The 26,538-nt window shown below is 34.5% G+C and overlaps 2 protein-coding genes across 3 annotated transcripts in view; both read right to left on the bottom strand.

The window, feature by feature from the left end:
• Positions 1 to 26,260, bottom strand: part of LOC141387396 (putative fatty acyl-CoA reductase CG8306) — a 50,097-nt gene extending 23,837 nt beyond the window's left edge. The window contains exon 1 of the mRNA XM_073957022.1: positions 26,201 to 26,260. The gene's annotated coding sequence lies outside the window, so the exon portion shown is untranslated. The remainder of the gene's footprint in view (positions 1 to 26,200) is intronic.
• LOC141387394 (putative fatty acyl-CoA reductase CG8306) lies at positions 5,525 to 26,325 on the bottom strand. Of its 2 annotated transcripts, XM_073957020.1 has the most exons (12): positions 26,249 to 26,286; positions 26,121 to 26,143; positions 17,143 to 17,220; positions 16,800 to 17,085; positions 16,577 to 16,727; positions 16,320 to 16,405; positions 14,617 to 14,726; positions 14,333 to 14,531; positions 13,886 to 14,134; positions 13,684 to 13,812; positions 5,855 to 5,910; positions 5,525 to 5,764 (listed from the first exon to the last, which is right to left on the bottom strand). In XM_073957020.1, the coding sequence occupies exons 3-12, from the start codon at positions 17,195 to 17,197 to the stop codon at positions 5,589 to 5,591; spliced, it is 1,497 nt and encodes a 498-aa protein (XP_073813121.1). In that variant the 5' UTR covers positions 17,198 to 17,220; positions 26,121 to 26,143; positions 26,249 to 26,286; the 3' UTR covers positions 5,525 to 5,588. The 2 variants fall into 2 exon arrangements, with proteins under 2 accessions (XP_073813121.1, XP_073813120.1); XM_073957019.1 differs by lacking the exon at positions 26,121 to 26,143 and having other exon boundaries at positions 26,249 to 26,325.
• Between the last annotated feature and the right edge of the window lie 213 nt (positions 26,326 to 26,538).

The raw sequence follows: 26,538 nt of genomic DNA, 5'->3' as shown, positions 1-26,538 counted from the left end.
ATAACAGCATATTTTTATATATAGGTGTTTCTGGTTACCCTAAAATGTGTTACAATTCGTACCAATTGTTGCTGGAAGTCGTCTGTTAACACAAAAATCCAGCAAAAGAGAGCGATTCGAAAGCCCTCGGCACATACGGTCCGTTTAGTGACACGCGTTGTCCCAAAACAGTTAAATTATGTTTAACTTTAATGCGTCAGCCATATTGTTGTTTTTCAAAAAACTTGGCTTCACTTACACTTTTTTCATGTGGTTGTTGTACCGCAACGCACAACGCACCGTATCTGCCGAGCGCTGAAGGGAGACATTTTGACAGCTGTTTTACTGAGAGTTTGCAAATTCTTGCTGGACAAATTTCTTCTAGTAACCACTTGGAACTCTTCTCCCTCGTGAAAACAATCAATCATCTGTTTTTAATTATACGGTGATTTATGTTTGTGCAAATTGAAAACAGTTTTATTGTGGAAATAGCAAGTGTAACAGCCTGTTCATGTATGTCGACCGAAAGGTTTTTTGCGCTTCGGAAGTGAAAAAAAATCATTTTCTGTTCATGTAAATGCCTTCGAAACGAAAATCTATGCGAACGACAAGCCATACGAAATAACACGTAAACGTACACTTTTCCATTAAATTTGGGTTTATGTATTTCGAAAGGACTGTCTCTTATAGAAAGAGAATGTCAAAATCACTCACTTGCTTTGTAGCTGCCGAGTAGGACGCAAACTCGCGAATAACACCGAAAACAAATTTATGCAACACATTCTTGAAACAAAATAAAAATGTTATAGATACGTTTTAATGGCGGTTTCATTCATTATTTTGAAGAAATCTATAAAATAAAATAATTCAAAATACCGACACATATTAGCTGTGTTCCTTTATTTACCTGAGGTTACCATTTTTCCCATTTGTTACCATTTTTAACCTGCAAAGCGTTCCTTAACCCCGAAAAGTGGCAAAACTGGAAGAAATTTTTAAGAGAGTGAGAGGGGAGAGAGATCGGAAATGGCTTTCTCTTCTACCACAGGCTACCAGCAAAATTTCTGCAGGTAGAAAATGGCATATCTGATTTTCCGACTTTTGTTTGACGATTATTTCACAAAATGGACGAAAAACCGAAGAAAAAGTCGAACACTGACAACACTAAATTAAAAACCGTGAAATAAAAGACGAAAATTGATTTTTTTATGTTTCTTTTTGACTTTGCTGCCAGATATACCATTTTCCGTTCCTTTACTTTTCTGGTAAAAATGTTCATGAGAGAGCAATTTTGACACTTTTCTCTTTTACCACCCTTACCATTAAAAAAGTAAAGGAACAAAGCTTTTATTTTTCAAACAAAACAAATCACACATATTCCAATGCTTGTATGTATATTTGGATTTTATTTTCATTTCTCATTTCGCTCTCACTTATAAACATAGTTGTACAAATGTACATTCAAATTAGTAGTATTTCGCATAGGATACGTAAAGGCCTCTGCACATACGGCGCGTTGAGCGTCGCGTTACAACAACCACATGAAAACTTCAACAACAAACTTGGCATCACTTACACTTTTTTCATGTGATTGTTGTTTTTAACGCGTGACGCGACGCACAACGGACCGTATGTGCCGGGGCCATAACGGCAGTCGCACGATGGTTTGCGAAATACAGGAACGCATTTTTAGACGGAAGTGAGTTACTGCTTTCCTTTCGTACAGGTTTCCGTGCGACATACATGAACAGGCGGTAATTGTTTTGTTTTTTGAAAAACATTTTCTTTTTTATTTTCAATAAAATAGTACATTTTTGCTTGCTTTGGAATTTTGTGCATCCTAGCTGCGCGCTCTCTTGTAAAATTCATAAGTCGATGGTCAGACTAGCAAGGTTTCTGGAAACCAATTTCGGTAAAGTTTCTTTTCAAGTTTCGTTAGTGTCCACACACGTTAACGTGAAATTTAAGATTTTTGCGTGTCCTCTTTATTTTACCATTCGCGTTTGTTGTGTTTCTCATAACAATAAAAACAAAAAAAGACAAATAAACAAAAAAACAACATAAAATAATTAACATTAATAATTAAATTAATATTAATAGTTAAATTTTCACTATTTCATTAATTAAATGTTTTTATTAAATCTTTTTATGTCTGTTTTGTTGTTAACCTTTGCTTGAGAAAATAAAAATGAAAGAAAATGGAAGAAAAAATCTTGCAACGAAAAACAAGAAGAGGCAACATAACAAACACAGAAAACCATGTACATGGGTTTCACTACTTCATACCCCTCGCCTATAAACTTGACGTCGCCATGTTGAAATCGTGCTAGTCTGACCATCGACTAAGTGAATTCATAGAATAAGATCCCAGCAAAAAAAAAAATTGGAAGTTGTGCAATTGGAGTTATGATTTCACAACATCTTTCGATGTAGTCCAACAAAGTTATGAAAAATGCACTCCGTTCGATACATTTTAAAAGCAGTTGCTGTAGAGATCCCTACAGAAAAAAACAGTTGGTTGATCCCTACACATTTCTTCAAAAGATAAACAAGAGTGTATACATTTCGAAGAATTTGTTATAAAATAAAGAAATAACAACTTAAGTTGCGAACATTTTTGCGGTAATTTTTAATGGAGTGGAGTTGGAGTCCATTTCGAAAGCTGAACTAGTGATGGGAAGGCAACATAAAACAACTTTAGGATGATGAAATAAAATCAGATGCGCTTGCATTAAATCGAGAACGGAGGAAGTAAGCTCAAATGTGATTGAATTTAATGGAAACTTTTTTTTTAATTTGTGTTTATATAATAAAGTTCTTTGTGTTCTTGTTTTACACAAATAATAAATGCATTTTATTTATGTTGGGATATTTCGCAATGGCTTGCATTTTAATTGCATCTTTGGACTGATTAAAAATGCAATCCGAAGAGTGCCTTTAAATTCAATCCAAAACACTACATCAAAAGCTGTGATTTGGATCGAAAATCGAGTTCATCCTAGCTGTGTGCTGTGGAAGCAAAATGTAAAATTCATGAGTGAATTCATAGGAAAAGATGTACTCCAAAGGCAAATGTACCGTACACTTGTAGTGATTCAACTGCATTCGCAAACTTTGCAAACTTTTTGGTGGGATGTACTCCAAACTTTTTGGTGGGATGTACTCCAACGGCACTTGCACTGTACACTTGTACTGATTAAACTGCATCCGGTGATGCAAACTTTTCCAGCAAAAGTTTGGCATCACTTACACTTTTTTCATGTGGTTGTTGTACCTCGACGTTCAACGCACCGTATGTGCCGAGCGCTTAAGGCCGCTGCACATACGGCGCGTTGAGCGTTGCGTTACAACAACCACATGAAAACTTCAAGAACAAACTTAACATCACTTACACATTTTTTATGTGGTTGTTGTTTTCAACGCGCAACGCGTCACACAACGGACCGTATGTATTTGGCTCATTATGGCTGTCCCACAATAAGTTTTTGTGCGTTCAGCTTTTCTGTTCACTCAATTTTGAAAACAAATAATGTAGTTTTCTAACAAATGAATAGATATTTTGTATAGATTGTTTGTATCATATTGTATTTTACTTACTTGCGCCGAACAAATGCTTGCCATTTTTTATTTTTTTTGGGATTTAATGTTTGTGTGACATCAGGCCTGTTCGATAACTTCGCAAGTAAAAAGTATTTGCAAGTACTTGCAACTACTTCTCATTTCTCTTTCACTGAACAAGTTTGTTATCGAACAGCATTTTGTAAAAGTTTGTTCAAATTTGTACAAACTTTTGGGTTATCGAACAGACCTATCATTAAACTCACTCAAACTGCAAAAGTACATCATATCTGTTTCAGAACCTGCAAGAAACTACTATGTTTTACTACGATAACATTTTTTCCTTTATGTTATCGGAAAAAAGAGTAAAAATTGGTAGATTCTTGCAGTTCTGGAACAGACCAATACTATCCAAGGCCTACATAAGGTCGGCCAATAAGCCCAGCTGATTATTATGTTTGATGTCAAAAACATTATTGTGATTTAAAATACAAAGAAACTTAAATCACAATAATGTAAAATCTATTATGTTTGTTTCATGGCAGAACTACCAGGTAGTGGTATCACACCAGCTGACCGAATATGAAAAGTCAAATCCCTTTTTAAAAAGATATTTTTGTTGTAATTTCCCCAACAACATAAAGAAACTTTTGACATAACATATTCAAAATTTTACGATGCCACAACCTGGGTAATTGTGCCATGGTTTGTTGTCAAATGTTGTTAACAGTACTCTGAATGGCTGACCTTCTGTAGGCCTTGATACTATCCCTGTGGGGCCTATTCTGCAACTTTTTAACGACAGTCGATATTGTTATTTCTTTCGAGAAACTCATTTTAACAACATATGATCTGTTCCAGAACCTGCAAGAAGGTACTATTTTTTACTACGATAGCATTTTTCCCTTTATGTTATCGGAAAAAATAGTAAAAATTAGTTGATTCTTGCAGTTCTGGAACAGACCAATAATTAACAACCTCGGTATTCTGTAAACAAATTTTAACAACTTTTGTTAAAAATTTCGTTATAAAAACAACACCAACATTGTCGAAGTGTAAAAATCGACAAAAATATTTAATATTAGATTTACTTTTGGTTTGTGTGTATGTTTTATTTAGGAATACATTCAAAATTGAAAGCTTTTGACAATTTGACTACATTTTTACAGAATAGCAACAATCGTTACTGCAAAAAATTTTTACGGCCAGTTTCTGTATGTCGAATGAAGAATGTGTGCGAATGAAACACGCCCAATCTTTAGTTTTCGAAATAATTTCACCTTTGCTTTTGCTTCAAAACAAAAAACAAATTTGAAAAACACACAAGAGTTTGGTCGTGTTTCTTTCGCACACATTCTTCTTTCGACATACAGAAACATGCTGTAACCCCCTGTTTTTATAACTATTTTTTGTTCGTTCGTCTATATTCGTAATAATTCGGGCATCCATAGCTCAGCCCATAGATGACAGACGGACCTAATTTTTCGTATGTGCGTTCAATATATGATTAAGAATCCCTCTTTAAAAAATCAGAGCTCTACATTTGCGCTAAGGCGAGTAAATCGATCTACAAAATTTGACAATTCGTGTGACAAGAATAAAAACTTTTACAAAAACAGGGGGTTAGTGTCGAAAACGTTGTCGATTATCAAAAAGTTACAGAATAGGCCTACTGTTGTAAAGCTTTTTTCGAACAAAATAGATGAGAACATTCCGGTGTCTATATTTTCATTAGTATATGACTACACTTAACGAACCAAATGTTTTGTGTCCCTCAAGCCGAAAGCACATCCAACGTTTGAGTTAAGTTTTGCGCCATTTCTGGTAAAAGAATAAAGAAACATTCAAACTTGGCTGAACTTTCTTCTAGCAGAAATGACGCAAAACTTTACTCAAACGTTGTCTGTGCTTCGGCTTACGTCTGCCTATTTGCTGGGATACCCTATTCAGACATGCATATTCACCCAAAATCTTCTTGAATGCAACGTTTTTTCCCAACTCCTCTATATTTTTTATTTAATCATCGTTTTCTCTCGCTCTCTCTCTCTCTCTCAAATCACACCCGCCAATGACATAGTCCATTTCCAAGCGAATTTTAAAATTATAAACAATAACAAAAATGTAACAATCTTATCTAATATTATAAGAATTTTCAAACGTTGACGTGTTTCAGCAGTAGCTTCTTCCGGTTCCTTGAATATGAACCTCTTCAGTCCAAGTAGAAGGCCTAGATGGAAAAGAAAAGAAAACATTGGTCAATGAAAATGGCTGGCCTGTTAAAGAAAAGTGCTTAATGAAATCCAACAATAATACTTGCCCCGAAATACAACGTCATGATCTATTTTCGTAGGTTCCACAATATAGAAGCGCCGCCTATAAAGATGAAACAAAGAATTTTTTATTTATTTATTATTATATTAACTTGTAGTAAATACAATGTTAATAAGACATAGCATTGGCTACAATGGCCAAAGATTTGTTTAATATTTCAGGAGCCCTTCAAATGGATTCAAAGACATAAATACAACAAGATAAGACATTTTTTGCTATCATTCTTCAGTGAATGGCTTTTGAATTTAACATAATGTTATATTACGATATGGTGATATAACATTTTTTTCTTTATACATTTTTACGTATTTAACCGAATTTACCGATCCAATTGACATAGAATTATTCTTGAATAGATCCTTGAATTCATAAATTTCGTTTCTGATACCATTACATGAAATGTTCCTCCTTGGTTGCGATTTTGAATTAACTGCAACCTGTTAAGGGTAATGTTTCTATACAAAGTTTCGTAAACATTTTTTTGTTGCATGCATTTTGTCTAGTCTTATAGCTCATTTAGACTAGCCATAAATCCTCGACTGGATTTAATAAATCCAGTACAAATCTCATTGCATTTAGATATACATTTTGGAGGATTTAAATGGCAGTCAGCTGATTTTTGTTCATAGCACAATTACCAAGGTAGATGCATCAGCCCATCTGAACGAAAAAAAAGATTTTTTTAAAATTGAATTCGTCTCAAAAAACAAACGTCAAATTACAAATTTATTGTTTAATACTGAAAATGTTAGCTACTAATGCTAGCTAAAGAGCAAATAAAGAACTATTTTATCGCAGTTTGCCCATCTAAAATTGGTTGATTAAATTATTAATAAATTGGTTGATTAAAATCAACTTTGTACATCAAAACAAATTTAATTTTTCCGCCTTGTTTAATAATTTTTACATTTTAAATTATTTTTAGTGTAGCAATTCACCGATGCATCTACCTTGTTTCTTGTGCCAGCTTGCAACTTTTTGTATTTTCTAGCAACATGTTGCAAAAAACAGAGTTGTATACGAGGATTTATGGCAGATTTAAAACAAATCCACTCAATAGGAGGATTTATTTTTGTATGGGAAATCTGGTAGATTTTGGCTGGATTTAGCAAATAAAACCTGATAATGGGCTAAATCCGGCTAATGGTGTCATATCTAAATGGCATATTAGTTGTATTTATGTCTTTGATGGATTCACGTTAAAAATAAGATGCCTCAATCAGAATGACACCATCCAGTGCCGAGTTTTCTTGTTTAAACAACAACGACATGAACAAATCGTAAAACCTAATTTACACTTGCACGTAAAACCAGAATTTGTGTCAAATGCGTCATTTATTTGACAGATGTTCAATGAAAATGATTGCCAACTTAAATGACAATTTGTTTTAAAACCTGTTAAATGTAAATTGGGCTTCAAACCACATTTACATCAGGTAAGGACTCGCATTAAGGCCCAAGCTCAATCAGCTCGTCGCACAGAGGGGAAACATAGGCCTAAAGTTGCTCAAAACTCAAAATATGAAAATCGTTTTTTTTTTATGAAAAAAATTTGGATAAACGGCAACCAGACTCTTTTCTACATTTGCTATAATCATCCTCGACTTTGTAAGATTAACCAATCCAATGCAGCAGTCGATTGAACTCAGCCATACTGAAAACAAAAAGTAAATTTTCGAAAACTAAGAAATTAGGTGAACATTAAAATGACATTATTTTCGCGAAAATGTATATTTTTTAAGATTTATTGTTTTTGTATAGTCTCCGAACAAGATTAGCATTTAAAATTTTCAGATTGATTTTACATCTTTGCTCTTTAATAATGGTGATACATATCCTCTTTATGAAATTTTTTTATGATAATTTTTAAGACTACTACAATTTCAATAGTGAAAAAGTCTATTTCCCCGTCGTTTCCCGACCATAGTTTCTTCTAATGTTTTATGCGCTTGAGTCTCAAATATCAGATTCAATCATAAAAAATTGCATATTTGCGCCATTCCGAAAAAATCTAATTTTTCTCAACTAAGATATGAAATATTTTTATATGGAATTGCAAGGTTTACTCACACTAAATTTTTCTCCGCCTTATAGCCGGGGCTCTTATTTATCAGACTAAACCAACACCTATCAAATATGTTTGCATTATTCAGAAACATTCACGGCTTTTCTCATGTGAATTGAGAAAAATTTAATTTATGTAAGTTTCAAAAAATAAAATTTGGAATGAAATATATGTATATGGGACTATACATACATCTGTACCGATTTGTTTGAAAATTGGCACAATGTTTTTTCAGGCTAGATTTTCATTATTTTCTATAGGATTAATCCTTGTACAGAAGATATGCTTTGTGCAAAATTTTATATCAATCGGACTATAAATGAGCTTTCTAGGGCTTTTGATCAACTTTTAACACAAATTTCCCCTCTGTGCGTCGCCTGCTTTGTCAAATTTTAAAGCCCTAAATACATCCAACGTTTGAGTAAAGTTTTGTGCCATTTCTGGTAGAAGAATAAAGAAAAATTGAAACTTGGCAGCACTCTGTCTTTTATTCATCTACCAGAAATGACACCAAACTTTACTCGAACGTTGGATGTGTTTACAGCTTAATACTATGTTTACATTTACGAAATCCATTCGATTTCAGCTGTCAATTCCTTTGCGTACACGTCAAATGAAAACTCATCTGAAATCGATTGGATTTCATTTGACGTTTGAGCAATGGAATTGACAGTTGAAATCGAGTGGATTTCGTAAATGTAAACATAGTATAAGGGAATGTCAGAGCCTTTGCAATTCCGCCGCCGTTCAAAGCAAGCAAGGGTTGAGTGAGTTTTGGTCTTAATGATAATGTATTCTTGAAATTGCCAACTTAAGGTAAGGTCACATTAGGCAAATATTTGATCCAGCGACCGGTAGTGTGCACTTACTGACAGCAAGTGAGCGTAAATAATGCATTGAAATTTATGATTACTTGCTAGCATTAAGCGCACACTGCCGGTCGCTGGAGCAAATATTTGCCTAATGTGACCTTACCTGTAAATGACACATGCTTTATGAAAGCGACACTCAACGAATAGTAGGTATTTGGCTCCTTAAGGCCGTGGCACATACGGCGCGTTGAGCGTCGCGTTACAACAACCACAGGAAAACTTCAAGAACAAACTTGGCATCACTCACACATTTTTCATGTGGTTGTTGTTTTCAACGCGCAACGCGTGACACAACGGACCGTATGTTTTTGGCCCATTAATGCATTGACGCGAAGCTCGAATGATCAATTGTGGTTGGCTTTTAAGAAAAGTCAACTTTGTCCATTGCAGCTAGAAATCGGCGTTGTTTAGACATACCCCCATTATTATAAGTCTTCTTTTGTTAAAGCTTGGATTTTACGAACAGATTTATAGCGCTCCGGTTAACTTACAGTGAAAAGTGATCATTAAATTTCAAGAAGGACCACTAACTTTTAATAAAATTAAAACGCAAAATTATGAATGAAAATTTTAAATAAAAGTTGACAACACTCTTGCTATCGGTACAACTTTATGCGGGGCATACACTACACTGCCAAACTGCACTGCCAAATGAACCCTTGTGTACGTGTGTGATTGAATAGTGTGTGGCATTCCTTCAATCCATATTCCAAAAATGATGAATTTTCCTCCCAAACTCGATTTTGGGTTGAAGTTTTCAAATTTTTTTAATTTCCTCACAAATAATATTTGTTGTTTTCAAAAATTATTTGTTGGTTACTTGGAAAATACACAAAATTCATCGGATTGAAAGGGGTTCATTTACAAAATCAAAACTATTTTGATTTCAATCCTGCCAAAACTACTCCCAAATACATTGACAAAAACTTCAAAATTTACTAATACTATTACAAATGCTGTCTTGCATGCCCATAGTGTATGCCCGGCATAACGACTACTTTCTTTTGGTTGCTAACTTAAGCCAAGTTTACACTTGCGCTCCAAAATCCACTGGATTTCACGAAATCCTGAAATACACCCCGGTGTTTACACTTATTTTTTGTTGATTTCAAACATATCACAATGATCAAGGTAGACGCATATGCGCAGCTGATCAAACATGAATTTTCAAATCAAGTTGTTTCAAATTGAATTAATCATCAAAAATATACGACAATATAGAATTTTACAATTTTCTTTGGAAAATTATAGTAAAATTATCTATATATCGTATTATTTGTATTTGTATAGTACTAACAAATGAAAAAATAAAAAAATAATTTTATCGTTGAGACATCGTTATAATAAATTTTGATAGATAAGAGTTGTGCTCAGATCCTGCACAATATTAGTACTTGCAGTAGTTTTCCCGTTTAGTGCTAAAAATGCGTTCCCGTAATCCGAAATCTAGTAATACTTGCACTTCTCTTCAAACAAAAATCGCTCCGAATAACACCCTCTTCTCCAGTTTTCTGCCATACACTTTTGGCCTAGTGGAAACTAGCAGCAAGCATGTTCATTGGTATCTAATATGATAGCTGATACATTGATTTTGACATTTATGCTGGAGTTTTTGCAATTTCCGTCACTTTTCCGTTTCCGTATTTTTTAAGAAATTTGTATAGGGAATCAATTTTTGACAATTCGCTATTTTTTCTAACATTACCATTAAAAAAGTACTGGAGCACAATGAAAAATAGCATTGTAACAAAGTAATTTAATATTTTTTCACATTGTCTACAAATGTTGATACTAAAATTTTTTGTTACAGCAATTGACCATCTACCTTATTTATTGTGATACGTGAAAAGTGTTGCAACTTTTGGTACTTTTTTATGCAAATACAGGGTTGTATATCATGTGTACTGTGATTTCGATGTTGATTTCGCTGAAATCACGAAATGAGATGATTTCATTTTTGTATGCGAAATCATGACAAATTTTGTTTGATTCCGCGCGAAATCACGAAACGCCTTCGAAATCACGAAACGACGCCAAATGTAAACTAAGCACTATACCCTAGACAGACGGCAGCGTTAATTTGCATTAACTGCCTTAAAGGCCGCGGCACATACGGCGCGTTGAGCGTCGCGTTACAACAACCACATGAAAAATTCAAGAACAAACTTGGTATCACTTACACATTTTTCATATGATTGTTAACGCGCGACGCGAGTCGCAACGGATCGTATGTGTCGCGGGCTTAATTGAAATTAATTCGTGCATTATACCCTAGACAGACGGCAGAATTAATTTGCATTAAAAATTCCTTAATTTGAATTAACTTTTTACCCTGACAGACGACAGTTTCTGCATTTATGAAACAGCTGTTTGTGTTGTTTGTTTGTACCCAGAAAACCATTTCATAAAGTTTTACAAAAGTTAGCCAAAATATGCGAAACAAATATACTTTCTACCATTGACCTTTTCACCACTATGAAGCAAAAAAAAATAATAATTTATTCGCGATATTTTTGAGTCTTTTTAATATTATAAAAATATTGCAAAACTTTAGAAAAACATTTGAAGAAGACATAATTTTCAATAGAATTGGTATCGTGCTGCTATTCTATTCGAGAAAGACCACTACTTATTTGAAAGAAAAGCGAAAATTTCTGATTTGTTTTCCTTTTTTATTTTCTTAAACCTGGAAATTTGACAAAAGACAATTGATTTTCAATGCAAATTGTGTCTCAGAGCATGAATATGATCTCTCTCCTACATGAACATGGGCTCTCTTTTACAGCATTGCCATATTGAAATACCTAAATTCAGTTTAAATTTCCTTTGATTTTGTGCATTAAGAATGTGGATAATGCACGAATTAATTTGAATTAAGACAGTTAATGCACATTAACGCTGCCGTCTGTCTAGGGTATTATCCACATTCTTAATGCACAAAATCAAAGGAAATTTAAACTGAATTTAGGTATTTCAATATGGCAATGCTGTAAAAGAGAGCCCATATTCATGTAGGAGAGAGAGCATATTCATGCTCTGAGATACATTTGATCGAATTTGAAACGTCAAAAGAATTTTTGTAAATTGAATTAGTCTCAAAAAACATACGGCAAATTACAAAATTTATTGTTTAATATTGACAATAGATGTGTTCGTTTACTCGATAATTTGTACAAGTCCAGTAACTTCTTGTAAGCGACTAAGGTCTTTTGCATTGTACTGTAGAGTAAACGAACAACATCCAGTAACAAATCGTACAAATTTTGAGTAAACGAACACACATTATGTTAGCACATTATGCCATTAACCCTGCGTTTACACATGACAGGACAGTTGAGTTCACGTATTAATTGTCAAAACCCCAAGACTTGCTTATGCGACGTAGGCGTCCAGACAACTGCAAAAACTGTTGTTAGTCCCAATTTACATTAGGCGAGTTTACTTGCGGCAATTGTCAGTTTGATGGAGAGAGAGGTGAGGTATATGGTAACCCTTTGCCTCTCAACACCCTCTCTCACCCACAAACTGACAATTGCCGCAAGTAAACTCGCCTAATGTAAATTGGGACTAACATTATGAATAAAAATTGTCGATTTCTTTTTGTTTTCCGTTCACATATTTTGCTTTTGATCGTCTACTTTTGAATTATTTGAATTATTTTGAATTATTATCTCACACATTTTTACAAAAATGTCAAAAATTTGTTAATCCTACTGTCTGTGAAAAACTGATGGATAGCTGGGAGACAGCCGACAAATGTATGTATGTGTTAAGCGGGGTACACACGATCAGTTTTGACTGTCGATTTTTCGGAAATATCGATAAATGTCCAACCGTCCAGCAACCACAAAATATTTTGTGGTTGCCTGATGACTGACAAAAATGAACGGCCACACTGGCAAGCAACCGATTATTTGAGCAAAACTGACAGTCAAAACTGATCGTGTGTCGTTTTGACTGTCGATTTTTCGGAAATATCGATAAATGTCCAACCGTCCAGCAACCACAAAATATTTTGTGGTTGCCTGATGACTGACAAAAATGAACGGCCACACTGGCAAGCAACCGATTATTTGAGCAAAACTGACAGTCAAAACTGATCGTGTGTACCCCGCTTTAGTAAATCAGAGTTGTATATGAAGACAAACTGTCTGGTGTAAACGCCTAGTAATGCTAACTAATGAGCATGGTACAATAATACAGGTAGCATTATCATGCCAGCTGATGGTAACATAATGTGTCAATTGCATTGAATTAATGTCAAATTTTGACATCTTATGTTACCAACAATTGCCGATGCGGCTACCTGTGTATTTGTACCATGCTAATGAGCAAATAAAGAATTAGCTCTGTTCCAGAACTAAAATTTTTTTACAGTTTTTACCACTTTTACACATTTTGCGTTCCTGTACACAAAATTTATATGAAAATCGCTTACGACTTTTACAACTTTTACCACTTTATAAAGTACGGGAACAGGCCAATTATTTTATCGTTTAGACATCGTAAATGTTAGTCTTGGTTGTAAAAAACAACTTTATATATCAAAGCATATTTAATTTCTTGCCTTGTTTTCAAATTTTGACATTTTAAATTAATTTTGTTGTAGCAATTCACCGATGCATCTACATTGGTTCTTGTGCCAGCGTGCAACTTTTTGTATTTTCTAGCAACGTGTTGCATACGAGGAATTATGTCGGATTTAAAACAAATCCACTCAATATGAAGTTTTTTTTTGTATGGGAAATCTGGAAGATTATCGCCGGATCTAACAAATAAATCCTGATAATTCGCTAAATCCGGCTAATGAGGTCATATCTAAATGGTCTATAAGATCCACTTACATAGTTCTAAATATATTATTTATGGTGTACTTACTTCTCATCATGCTGCAACATGAAATTAAATATTTCCCACATCCCATCATTTTTCATTTCAAAATATTTTTTAGAAAATCTTCCCATTGTTCGGATTGTGTAAATAATTCTTCGGGTTGTTTTTAGAAGCCTAGGAGAAAAAAGATGAGGTTCTGGTTAAAAATGTTCTTTAAACTTGGTGTTATATTCCTCTCAATACATACATGGGTTTCTTTTTCTGGAGTAGTAATAGTGTGTCATAAAATATACCCATCGGTATGTGAAACAAAAATACCCAAATTAAATAGCAATACATGCTCGTAGTCAGTCGTGTTGCTGGAGCCCACACCGTGTTCTCCATGGGATTCTCTCTAGCCAGTACGACCAATTTGTGGATACTTTGTTTAATTGTATATTTAAATAAATCTCCTGAGGCAAAGGTTTGAATGTGTAAATTGTGCGGAACATTTTTACTGTAATTGTCAAACGAAACCAAAACAACATATTGGAGATTATTGTGAATGAAAACTCTCGGTGAGTTTTGTCTATCTGTCATTTCAACATGAAGGAGAGAGTGAGAAAACTCACGGGGAGTTTTCATTCGGAATAACCGCCATTGAAATTCTAATAGAAAATGCATTTAAATTTAAAATGTCCATTAAACCTCTCACCTTAATGTTTCCAATCCGCTACGACAGCCACTTGCAATTGTCAAACATGTTACCATATCGACTGGTATTAACGATAGAATCAAATCGGGATTTATATATGTCATTTGAGAAACACCAATTGATTTAACTGCCAAAATACCGATGGGTCCATTTAAGTTTTCCACATACCCTGGCTCAGGTTCAAGGTAGGCCGGGGCAACTGTTGTTTATCGAGAAAAACATTTGATGTTGTTTAAAAATACGCATTGCATCTGTATTTGAAATAAAATTCTGAAAATACATACCAACTGCTGGTCTTAAAATTGTCATAGGTAATAAATGAGAATGGTCAGCAATAATTTGTTCAGCTAAATTCTTGGTAAAGCTGTAGGCATTTGGATAAAAGTTTGTATATCTGGAAAAGAAAAGCACAGGTAGATGTTGTGTAGACAATTAGTTTTATTATTTATTATGATTTATTATGATACAATAATAAAATGTTTAGATTTATGAAATAATTGTACCATGGTTTCGATAGTTGTGTCGTCATTCCTGTCTTTCGATTATATTGTGTTTGTGGGGATTTTATTTGTCGTATATGCCAATCCAGTATAAATGATACCAATTTTTTTTAGAAGTTCTCATGTGGTTGTTGTAACACGTCACTCAACATGAAAAAAATTAAGTGATGCCAAGTTTTCATTTTAAATTTTCATGTGGTTGTTGTTAAACCGTAACGTAGAACGGGCCGGTTTTAAGCGCTAGGCACATACGATGCGTTGAGCGTCGCGGTACAACAACCACATGAAAAAGTATAAGTGATGCCAAGTTTTTTGAAAAACAACAATGTGGCTGACGCATTAAAGTTAAACATAATTTAACTGTTTTGGGACAACGCGTGTCCCAAACGTGTCACTAAACGGACCGTATGTGCCGAGGGCTTGACACGCGTTGTCCCAAAACAGTTAAATTATGTTTAACTTTAATGCGTCAGCCATATTGTTGTTTTTCAAAAAACTTGGCTTCACTTACACTTTTTTCATCTGGTTGTTGTACCGCGACGCTCAACGCATCGTATGTGCCGAGCGCTTTAGAGTTGTGTAGTTCCGGAACGAACTAATTCCAAGGAACTATTGGAACTATATCCGGCTCTTGCATTTATATAGATCCTTTAGTTCATATAGTTCCAGTCGTGCATACAATTCTCTCATTCTCCCTTTAATTCCACACTCACTTCGACCTTTCACGTTCGGTACACTTCATCATTCATATGTGGTCATATTGTAAAATAAACGTACATAAATCACATCCTCGTTACATCGGTTTACAATTTATTTATGTATTTGTATGCCAATTCATCCACCATAAGATGAAAATAAAAAAAAAGATTCGTTTAACTACTTCTCTCTCGGAACTATTTGGAATGAAGGAAAAAAAAAGAACGACGGAAGAGAAAGATTCACTGAACTTTATCGCTCTCGGAACTGTGGAACTATATTAAGAAACTAGTTCATTTTGGGAAAAGGAAATAGAAAGATAGATTGAGCGTGAAGCATGGCACAATAATACAGGTACATCGGCAAAAACAGCTGATTATGACTTTAGTTGTCAAAATGCATTATTGTGAATAAAATTACATACAAAAGGTAAACAAACAATTCACAGTAATGCTTTATTTTGACCTTTGATGTGGTAAATTACACGATTATTGTTATTGATGTAACACCTTCTTGTTCCACCATGGCGTGAAGTAAGCGGCATATTTCATTGTGTTTGCACCTTTAATTTCTGTACTCCAAGTTGTAGGTTCAACATTACAATCTGTCCGTTATGAATCGCGTCACGCGTTAAAAACAACAAAATTACATAGAAAATCGCACTACTGATAGCCCCTGTACAATGGCTCCGTTGAGTGCCGCGGTACAACTTTGAGCCTGCGACAGGTTGCCTCCTCTATTTGAGTATTCTGTTTATTCGGTAAACAAATCATATTTTAAAATCAACTCACTTTAATCTTAGGATTTCCAGTGTTTCTTCATCATATGTTTCAGCTATTTGTATTGCTTTACGCCAATCATTAGGCAACGGATAGATCTTGCAAATAGAATATATAAATTCAATTCAAAATTTTAAAAAAACCCTAATAGGTGTTTTTCTGAACGTAAATTTCCCGTGAGTTTTCTCACTTTCTCCTTTAAGTTGAAACGGCGGAAAGACAAAACTCTAGGGAAATTTTCGTTCAGAATATCCTCCAAAACCACTTACCTTTTCCTCAATAACTTTACCAAGAGGATAAATATATGCCGTTGAGCAATGTACAAACGCAATTAATTGTTTCAGTGTTTGGGCAATTTTGACCAATTCAAAAGTTCCCCGGGTATTCATGAGTATGGAACTGCGTAAATCATTATCGAATCTAAAGAAGTTATAAATATGATCATGATGAGACACGTTAATAGCTGCATCTAGATAACTTCCTCAAACTTACCGAACAAAGGCGGCTTCATGAAATATTATGCTAACATTTTTTAAACGTTCCAAATCCTCTTGACTCATTGCCAAACCTAAATGTTGACAATCTCCAAATATTGGCACAACTTTTTCAAAAATATTTGGCCGTTCACGGCGAACACGTTCAAAGACAACATCTTTTTTGAAATCTTCTAAACGTTCCAAGGCAGTTTTGCCCCTCTTCGGTCGTATCAGCATATAGATAGTCTTGATGCCCGGACAATCGCGCAAGAGCTTTTCGATAAGACTTTTACCAAGGAAACCTAAGAAGGACAAATGCAGTGCTTCTTTATTTATGTAGATTTTCGTTCATCACTTACCAGTTCCACCAGTAATGAATATTTCGCGATTATTGTAAAAATCAGAAATGTCCATTTTGAGAGGTTTTCAAAGACAATCTATAGGAAGAAAACATATGAATGAAAGCATAGATAAGCAAAATGTCAAGTATTGGCAGAACTAAATCTGTGAATTTTGACCCAAGGCCGCGTAAAAATGTTTTCTATTCGTTATTAGAAAAGATAAGAGCTGCATGATTAGTTCTTAAGTAAAATATTATACCATTAACGATTTCAACTGTCAATTCCATAGCTCAAACGTCAAATGAAATCTCATCTGGATTTCATTTGACGTTTAACCTATGTATTTGACAGTTGAAATCGAGTGGATTTCGTAAATGTAAACCAAGCATAAGTTTAAACGCCCGGGTCTTTTTATACCCTCAGCATTTATGCTAACGAGGGTATATACACTTTCATATGGGCAAAATGTGCCTAATCGAAATAATGGTTTTAGACCCCAAGTATGTTTGGACGAAATGTGTTTCAGACAATTTGGAGTCGATTGAGCAATGTCCGTCCGTCTGTCTGTCTGTACGTCTGGCTGGCTGGAGCGCCCGATAAGTCTCGGACGGATGAACCGATTCGGTTCAAATTTTGGCTTTCGTAATATTTTGCCCAAACTTAGTTTAAGTTCGAAGATGGGCTATATCCGTCCACTCCTTCCGGTACCTCCCCCACAAAACATCGAAAATGTTCGGAAAATTTGTGCGCACGATAACTCTTGAAGGGAGTAACCGATTTGGTCCATACTTTGCCCATCGTAGAATGTGTTACAGACTTAGATAATGTTTCAATATAGACTCCATCGGTCCACTCCTTCGGGTACCTCCCACACAAAATTTCGGAAAAGTTCAGTTTAGGGCCATCTCTCGAATCGCTCTCATTTTTGTTTTAGCAACTTGTATTCACTGCCCTCCATACGACGGTACAAGTTTCATTAGGGGCAAGTCCATACTTCCTGAGAAAATAGCCTAAAAGTTGCAAAAAACCCCTATGACACCGTGTGAGGTGGTTGGAGCGCAAGATAACTCTCGATCGGAGCTGCCGATTCGGTCCAAAATTTTGCCTTAGTAATATTTTGTCCAAACATAGTTTAAGTTTGAAGATAAGCCACATCGGTCCACTTCTTCAGGTACCTCCCCCAGAAAAGATAAAAAATGTTCGGAAAATTTGTTCATACGGTAACTCTTGAAGGGAGTGACCGAATTGGTCAATACTTTACACATCCTAATATATCTACCAGATATAGATCAGGTTCAAATATGGACTATATTTGTCCATTACATCCGGTACCTCCCACACAAAATTTTGGATAGGTTCACTTTAAGACCTGCTATCGAATCGCTTTGATTTTTGTTGAAGCAACTTGCATTCGCTGCCTTAATTACGTTGGTAAACATTTTTTCAGGGGCAAGTCCATATTTCCTGAGCAAACATCCCGAAGGGTGTAAAAACCCCCTATGGCACCATATGTAGTCCATAATGGTCAATGTAGATCCATTCCTTTTAGTATCTCCTCTGCAAAACTTCTGATCTCTAATCCCAACGAACATTTTTGTCGGTTCAAATGCACAAAATTTTTAAAAACCCCTAAATACATAAGTTTTTTGGGAAAAAAATTGTTTCAATATACAGGCTGAGGGTATATCTCTGTCGGCAAAGCCGACTGATACTTTTTTACTTGTTTCTTTTACAACTAATAATCGTGGATTTTAATAGTATTTATTCAATGATCTGCATGGAACTAATAGTGGATTTTTTATAAAATATGTTTTCAAAGATCATCAGAATAATAATCGTGGATTTTTTTTTAAATATTTTCTTAAAGAACATCAGGGCAATAAGCGTGGATTTTTTTATAATGTTTTCTCAAAGAGCAACTGGACAATAAGAGTGGCTTTCTTTAAAAACATTTACTCAAGGAGCATCAGGGCTAAAAGCGTGGATTTTTTAAATAATATTTTCTCAAGGAGTATCGGGGCAATAAGCATGGATTTTTTAAGGAATATTTTCTTAAGGAGCGTCAGGGCAATAATCGTGGAATTTAAAAATTTTTCTAAATGTTCGTCAAGGGAGTAATCGGAGGTTTTAAAGAATATTTTATCAAGGTCCATCAGGGCCATAATTATGGATTTTGAGGAATATTTTATCAAGGTCCATCAGGGCCATAATTATGGATTTTGAGGAATATTCTCTCAAAGATCGTCAGGGCGATAATCGGGCGATATTTTCTTAAAGACCATCAGGGCAATAATCGTGGATTTTTAAAACACATTTTCTCAAGGACCTTCAGGGCAATAATCGTGGATTTTTTAAAGAATTTTTTTACAAGGACAATAATAATGTATTTTAAAGGAATATTCTTTCAAGGGACATAAGGGCAATTTCGGATTTTTAAAGAATATTCTCTCAAAACGATAATCGGGGTTTTCTTAAGAATATTTTATCAAAGAACATCACAACAATAGTCGTAGATATCTTTAAAATATTTCCTCAAGGATCATCAAAGCAATAATGGTAGATTTTTTTTAATATTTTCTAAAGGATAATCAGAGCACTAGTTGTGGGGTTTTTAAGAATATTTAGTCAAGGTTCGCCAGGGCACTAATTTTTAAGAATATTTGTTCAAGGATCATAAGGCAATAATCGTGGATTTTTTTTAATATTTGTTCTAGGATCATCAGCTCGTGTATTTTCTAAGCTTATTTTCTTAAGGATCGTCGTGGTAGTAATCGTGGATTTTTAAGAATATATCAAGGATTGCCAGTACAATATCGTGAATTTGTTGGATACCAACAGTTTGGGAAAATGTTCTTTCCATATCCTGAATTCACTATCTGTTGCCAGTTTACCTTGCTCGCCTCTAAATCAATCAATAAATCAATCAGTTTGATGTTTCAATACGAATTACAAATGGAATAATTGGAATCACAAATGAAATGTTACGAATTACAACTTAAATGTTTCGATTTACATCTGAAAAAGGTGTAGAATGATTTCATTGAAAAAATTTCATGAAATTATGCGTCTCTAGATCAGTGCCGTACAGCCATTTGCCGCTGGTTAAAAAGATTTTCGGCAATGCACACACATACGATCCGAACCATGGTGGAATAAGAAGGTGTTACATCAAATCATACTAAACGTCAAATTTGATTACAATAATGCATTGTTGTGAATTGCTTGTTTACATTTTGTATGCGATTTTATTCACAATAATGCATTTTGACAACTAATCTGAAAATCAGCTGTTTTTGGCGCTATACCTTCTTATTGTGCCATGATCCGAACGCAAAGAAAGAGCGTGCGAGAGAGTCAAATGTTTTGATTTGTTTTTGTTTTGGACAATCTTGCTAATAGCCCATTTAGATATGACTTCATTAGCCGGATTTAGCACATTATCAGGTTTTATTTGCTAAATCCAGCCAAAATCTATTTCCCATACAAAAATAAATCCTCGTATTGAGTGGATTTGTTTTAAATCTGGCATAAATCCTCGTATACAACTCTGTTTTTTGCAACATGTTGCTAGAAAATACAAAAAGTTGCAAGCTGGCACAAGAAACAAGGTAGATGCATCGATGAATTGCTACATTAAAAAATAATTAAAAGTGTAAAAATTTTTAAACAAGCGGAAGAATTAAATTTGTTTTGATATACAAAGTTGATTTTAATCAACCAAGACTAAAGTCCAATTTACATATGCATATTAAATGATTTCGTTTTACGAAATCCTAGAATCAAATGAAGTGTATTTACATCTGTTTTTTGCGTCATTTGCTTACGCACACAATCGCACATACACACTTATACAATAACACAAACACACCACACAATATATTTATTCAGAAAAATAGGAATTTCACAACACAAATGTGTATCAAATAACTTAAATTAATTTCAAAAACAAAAAAACATAATTTTTGCAAGTTTTTTAACCATTTATTTTCACTTTTGTCATCGTTTGAGTATTTTTTTTTTCTACATCACACACAAACAAACAAAGACATCATAACACAGTTGCATTTTTTGGTAGTTTATGACGAAAAAGCAGGGTTGCGTATAAAAGTATGGTGTTTTCGTGCGTTGTTTAGAATAAATGACGTAGCTATCGTAATTTATTTTTGTATGGTAAATGACGCAAAATGTTGCCTGTTTTAGCAAATAAATGACGAAACAGCTCTAAATGACGAAAAAGTTGCTAATGTAAATTGGACATAATGCTTGGTTTATATTTACACAATCCACTCGATTACAACTGTCAATGCCATTTCGTATACGTCAAATGAAAACTCATCAGTAGTGCGATTCTCTAACTCATTTTTTGAGTTACCGACAATTGTCGGTAAAATAAAAATGCTTATAATTTCGGTAATTACCGATGTTTTTCGGTAAATTAACGCAAAGTTCTACCCATGGTACAATAATTCTTAGGTAGGCCACAGCTATCAGCTGATTACAATTTTTTTTTTTTTTTATGGCTTAATCTGTCAAAACCGTGTTGACTTTCAGAGTTGATATTTATTATTGATCAAAAAATTCAACTCTGTTTTGTTCTCATTCATGGTACAATAAGAAAGGTAGATGCATCGGCGAATTGCTACAACAAAGCCACTTTTTTTGTAATGTAATCTGTCAAAATTTTCGCCAAATGGTCTCTTGTTGTCTCTTTTTATCACTTGTGTTTGTCTATAAAGTGTAGAATGCTATCTCTTACTTACCGAATCATATGGTTTTTTGTTTTGATATTTCATAGTTTTTTGACGTTTTAGATTCGATCAGCTGGGCTGAGGCATCTACCTTTCTAATTGTACCATGTTCTCATTTCAACATTTCGTTCTTCTTCTTCTTCTTTGTTTACTCATCCGTTATCATTCATCAAAACAATTTTGACGTTTTAAGCCATAGCGACAGGGTTGTATTTTTTTGGCGATTCTCATACCTGGCCTACCTATGAGTTATTGTACCATGGTTCTACCGATAGCAAGAGTGTTGTGAACTTTTATTTGATCTTTTCATTCATAATTGTGCGTTTTAATTTTACCGATTTTTGTCGGTAACTCAAAAAATGTGTTAGAGAATCGCACTACTGAAATCCATTGGATTTCATTTAGAGTTTAAGCATAGGAATTGACAGTTTTAATCGAGTGGATTTCGTAAATGTAAACCAAGCATAATATTTACGATGTCTAAACGATAAAATAATTCGTTTATTCATTTTAGATGGGCAAAGTGCGATAAAATAATTCTTTATTTGCTCTTTAGTTAGCATTAGTAGCATAATGTGCTAACATTTTCAGTATTAAACAATAAATAAATTGTAAAAAACATACGTCAGTTTTTTGAGACGAATTCAATTTACAAAAAAAAATTCTTTTGACGTTTCAAATTCGATCAGATGGGCTGATGCATCTACCTTGGTAATTGTGCTATGAACAAAAATCAGCTGACTGCCATTTAAATCCTCCAAAATGTATATCTAAATGCAATGAGATTTGTACTGGATTTATTAAATCCAGTCGAGGATTTATTGCTAGTCGGCTAGTCTAAATGAGCTATAACACACTGTCACAAATTGCCAATGTTTTGAATACATTCACATTTGTGGATTCGCTCTTCTTGGTCGGCACTGCTCTAGATCGAGTTCTATAGCAGAGTAATATCATGAAATTGTTGTAGTGGGGAACTCGGCCGGGATTTACAGATGTCCAATTTCCGTGTCATGTTTGTTCGTACTTTATTTGTTTAATGGAGTCGATGTTTGCTACTCGGAACGATCATACAACCAACGCGCTCTCTTGTTTTCTTTTTTGATCAGGTGACTGTCAGGTGTTCTCATGAATGTCGTGATGCTTACATCTGGTACTGCTAACTACTATGTTTTTTGCCGCTGCGAAGTCTCTCTCGGGACTTTTCGATTCCGTTGATATATTTTATTTATGCCAACAAATGTCGAAGTTTCAAATTTCATGAGTAGACCCTATTACACTTTGAAAATCAAATTTACAAAGAAAAAAGTAAAAATATGGCTGATTGTCACTTCTACCTTCTATAAATGTGCCTTGGTCAATTACACTATGCAACACTGAAAATGCAACTTCTAGTATGCATTTTTTGAAAGTACGCATTTAGACAACAAAAACCCCAGTAGGGTTTTGTCCTGTCAGATCCAGTTCGGATTTTATGGCCTCATCTAAACCGGGCTAAATCTACACTTTTTTGCAATTATCAGGCCTTTATCTCAGAAACGAATAGGAATTTGGCCTTGCTGTCTTTAGCAATATTGTAGCCCTGAACAAGTAGAACTCATCTTTTTAAGAAACCACATAAGAAAAACTCCATCTAGGGCATCAAAATCTATAAAATATTGAAAATTTTACATAATTGCTGAAATTCTGGTCAGTATCGGCTAAACTATTGGGAGTTGAACCAAGTAACCCTTTGAAAAAATCTTCTAAATAAAGTTCTCAACAATTCTTTAGAACATTCTGAAACTCTAAAGTGCTTACTTCATGTTGTTTCAGCGGTATTTTGCATCATATCTTTTACAAGACGTATTTAAAAACCCAGTTCACAGTAACAGTTTATTCTCGCATTCCGGATTTTACTGCATTATTGACATTTTCATTAAATCGTCGTTGAAAAATGTACTGAAAACAACGGCATAGAGGCATTTTGCAACAATGACATATTCTGAAGAGTTGTGTATTACATTCCAGGGAAAAGTAAATATTCGGAAAAAAGTAACGGTTTTGGAGATATGGTTTGAAATGTATACAAATTGTGGAAGTTTTGAATATATTTCGAAATTTGAGGCAATAAATGTAGTTTTTGGAGTTCATTATTTCTCCAAATATATTATTCTTGTTCTTATCTACAAATTTGCTTCAGAGGTCGGAAGAAGATTCGCATTGGTTTCAGAGATATAGCCCCGAATTTCTTTAAAAACTAAATATTTAACCATGTTTAGATGGGGCCATAAAATCCGAGCTGGATCTGACACAACAAAACCCAACTAGGGTTTCTTGTCGTTTGTGTCTGTACTTTCAAAAAATCCCCAGTTCGAATTGTTTGCACAAGATCACCTTAAAAATGTTGCACAGTGTTATTTATTCCACATTGTCCATATTTACATTAGGGCCTATGCGTGAGGCAGCAAACAATGCGTTTGTATTGGTGCCGATACCTGCATTAGACGATTTTCCTCGCGGCAATTGTCAGTTTGTAGGTGAGAGAGGGTGTTGAGAGGCAAAGGGTTACTAAATGCCTCACCCCTCACTCAATCAAACTGACAATTGCCGCAAGGAAAATTGCCTAATGTAAATATGGACATTCTTATACCCCGTTTATATATAACCGGATTTAACAAACCGACTGGGTTTTAAATGTCAATTCCATTGCTTATATTTCAAACAAATCCTTATAAAGAAGGTTAACCCTGCAAAAAGCTCTAATATAAACAGCATATTAGATAGGTATTTTTTTCTTGAAAGCTTATTAATATTAATTTTGTTTTCATAACAAGTAAAAAAGTATCAGTCGGCTTTGCCGACAGAGATATACCCTCAGCCTCTGTGAATTGGAACTTTCATCTACGGACAGATCGAATGTATTTAGGGTCTTTTCAGAATTTTGTGGCACATTTTGGACATTTGAACTTGCGGCATATCTTTCCTTCACCGACAGTATTCGAATAAATATGAAATTATTACCACAGATAGTGCTTTTTATGCTGATTCCAAGGCTGTATAACTTTTGTTGGGGAAATGTATACTTCCCGAGATATGGGACTCTGAAGTTCCGAAAATTCCCTTGTTGGGGGGGGCCGTGAATACAAGTTGTTATAACAAAAATCAAAACGATTCGAGAGCATGTCCTAAACTTTTCCGAAATTTTGTGTGGGAGGTACCCGAAGGCGTGGACCGATTGATTCCATATTGGAACCACATCTAAGTTTGGTAGAAATTTCACGATGTGCAAAGTATGGACCAAATCGGTCGCTCCCATCAAGAATTATCGTGCGCACAAATTTTCCCAACATTTTCGAACTTTTGTGGGGGAGGTACCGGAAGAAGTGGACCGATATAACCCATCTTCGAACTTAAACTAAGTTTGGACAAAATGTTGCGAAAGACAAGTTTTGGACCAAATCGGTTCAACCGTTCGAGAGTTATCGTGCGCACTAGCCAGCCAGACAGACAGGCGGACGGACATTACTAATGCCCGTAATTTCTAGCCCTAGGTAACCGGGTAGGTAGCTACCTATTAGTTATCTTTACCTACGCGTTTGGTAATTTCTACGTGCCATTTACCGAGGCGTGTAAATTTTGAAAACATGTGGAAACATTAGTGATTTTCATTCATGATTTCGTAAAAATATTGCCACATATAAGTGTTTTTCAATTTTTAACACACTGGCAACGATCAACCAGGCAAAATCCTTGGTGTAAGTAACACGGCCGTTTTCGACCCGGTAACGTTACCTATGGATTGAAGTTATGAAATTTTGCATACACTGGGGATATCTATGAACTCATAGATAACTACGCGTAGAAATTACGGGCATAAATCGACTCCAAATTGTCTGAAACACATTTCGTCCAAACATACATACCATTATTTCGATGAGGCACATTTTGCCGTATGAAAGTTTATATACCCTCTTTAGCATAAATGCTGAGGGTATAACTAGCCATAAGGTGCACTTTGAAATAAACGATATTTTGTATATTAATTTCATACTTCGTTAGAAATATTCTTAAGAAATCCACGATTATTGTCCTGATGGTACTTGGAAAAATATTCCTAACAAAATTATACTATTATTGTTGATTTCGGATTTCTTATGTGCCTTTTCGCCTTGTTTAAAGCTTGAAAGCGATAAAAAATGTAATTCGTAATAAGTTCACAGAAATGTAGCATATCCTTTAGGCAATATGTACTTTTCTGTTTTTTACTTTAATTTTGTATATCCTTTTTACTTTCATAACATATTTTTAATAATGTTTTATTAATTATTATTTTTGTACACTTTTCTTTGTTTTTTATTTATAAATTTAATTTTGGAAATCCTTTTAATATTTACTTGTATCCTGTTGGTTTTCTACGCGATTTTTTATTGTGATTTATACAACCGTCTTGATCTGATGACCACTTTGAACTGATTATTTACAAAGTATGGAATTATTAATATACCTATTTTTTTAAATAATTTCATATGCAGATTTCTCATACATACATCGTGGAATATTTGAATATTTTTCAAGTGGCGTTGTAAAAACCAGGGTGCCGGAGTCTAGAAATTTTGCTGGAGTCAGGGTCTGAGTCGAAAAAATAACTACACTCCGACTCCGGGCAATTTTGTTCTACATTGTG

This window comes from Musca autumnalis, unplaced genomic scaffold (genome assembly GCF_047663935.1).
Source record: "Musca autumnalis isolate F117 unplaced genomic scaffold, ASM4766393v1 scaffold_5, whole genome shotgun sequence".
In the NCBI taxonomy this organism is placed as follows: Eukaryota; Metazoa; Arthropoda; class Insecta; order Diptera; family Muscidae; genus Musca; species Musca autumnalis.
Note: the sequence above shows the minus strand (reverse complement) of the source record. Positions and strands in the feature narration are given on the sequence as shown.

Coding starts and splice junctions, on each gene's coding strand:
- LOC141387394 (XM_073957019.1), bottom strand. CDS start 17,197: ATGGACATTTCTGATTTTTACAATAATCGCGAAATATTCATTACTGGT. Junction 17,086..17,142: donor ATTCATTACTGGTGGAACTG/GTAAGTGATGAA, acceptor TGTCCTTCTTAG/GTTTCCTTGGTAAAAGTCTT. Junction 14,532..14,616: donor AATTTTAAGACCAGCAGTTG/GTATGTATTTTC, acceptor GATAAACAACAG/TTGCCCCGGCCTACCTTGAA.